The 1,015-nt window shown below is 38.2% G+C and overlaps 1 protein-coding gene across 1 annotated transcript; it reads left to right on the top strand.

Moving 5' to 3' along the window:
* On the top strand, nucleotides 436–744 carry LOC105167568. The gene has a single exon (XM_011087341.1). It carries the CDS (start codon nucleotides 436–438, stop codon nucleotides 742–744), a length of 309 nt encoding a protein of 102 aa, XP_011085643.1.

The following is a 1,015-nucleotide window of genomic DNA, read 5'->3' on the forward strand; positions in this document are numbered from 1 at the left end:
GCCCTAACCAATTAGTGAGAAGCCCATGCAAGTGAATCATCAACCTCCCATTAGGCAACAAAAGTGAAACTATTAAGCAAGTGTGTAAAAGAATGCCGAAGGCAACATATATTCCAATCAACACATCCTTCCAATCACTATCTCCTTTTCCCATATGGCCTTTTCCCCTCAACTTCTTCCTCTCCTTGAAACTCCATCTCCCTACACACACTCAAATCAACCTCTCCTCAACATTATTTCATTACCCTCCCAAACATTTCCTCTTGGATTTTGCTTAAATTTCACAAGCTAGGGGCACAAACTATACACCCTTCCCCTTATATCTATCTCTCTTCACATATAAATATATATGTACGCGCAATGAACGGAACATACACACACATCACATACTGATGACATCGTTATAAAATATAGAGGCGATAAATTATTATAAGCATGGGAAGGCAAAATAAGGATCAAGAAGTCGTTGGGTCATCTATCTTACTACTACAACAAAGATTTGAGCAGTTAGAAAGATTGAAAAAGATGAGGGAAGAGAGGCAACTTCGTAGAACGTTGGCTCAATCAAGAGATGATGGTCGGATGAGTGGTTTTGCATCATCAGAGGCTGCTCTCCATCAGGATCGTCTTGCGCTTGGGCTCCACTCCAATGCCAACCATGTTAGTGTTGCATGCTCTCGAGCCATTGAGCACCAACATGAGTTTCCTTCTGATGATATTGTCGATACTTCTCTTCGTCTCTAAAGACGTGTGTACATGGATGCATTCTGAAGCTCTTTTATGTGTATGGTATTGTGAAAAAATTAAATAATAAAAATCACGTTGTGCTGTAAAAGCACAATATATAGGTCCCATGTTGACTTGGCTTAATAATCATCTTTTTCGTTTTTTTCTAATGTATATAAGAACTTTCTATTATTATTATATAGGTATGGTGTGGTGGGGTTAAATCTTTGCATTTTGTTTCAATAAACTCTCTTATCCACGTCAACTATTTTCATTCCATGGAAGAAAA

The sequence above is a fragment of the Sesamum indicum genome, linkage group LG8 (genome assembly GCF_000512975.1).
Source record: "Sesamum indicum cultivar Zhongzhi No. 13 linkage group LG8, S_indicum_v1.0, whole genome shotgun sequence".
NCBI lineage: Eukaryota > Viridiplantae > Streptophyta > Magnoliopsida > Lamiales > Pedaliaceae > Sesamum > Sesamum indicum.

Bases quoted from the DNA above. Each gene is read 5' to 3' on its own strand.
- LOC105167568 (XM_011087341.1), top strand. From the start codon at position 436: ATGGGAAGGCAAAATAAGGATCAAGAAGTCGTTGGGTCATCTATCTTA.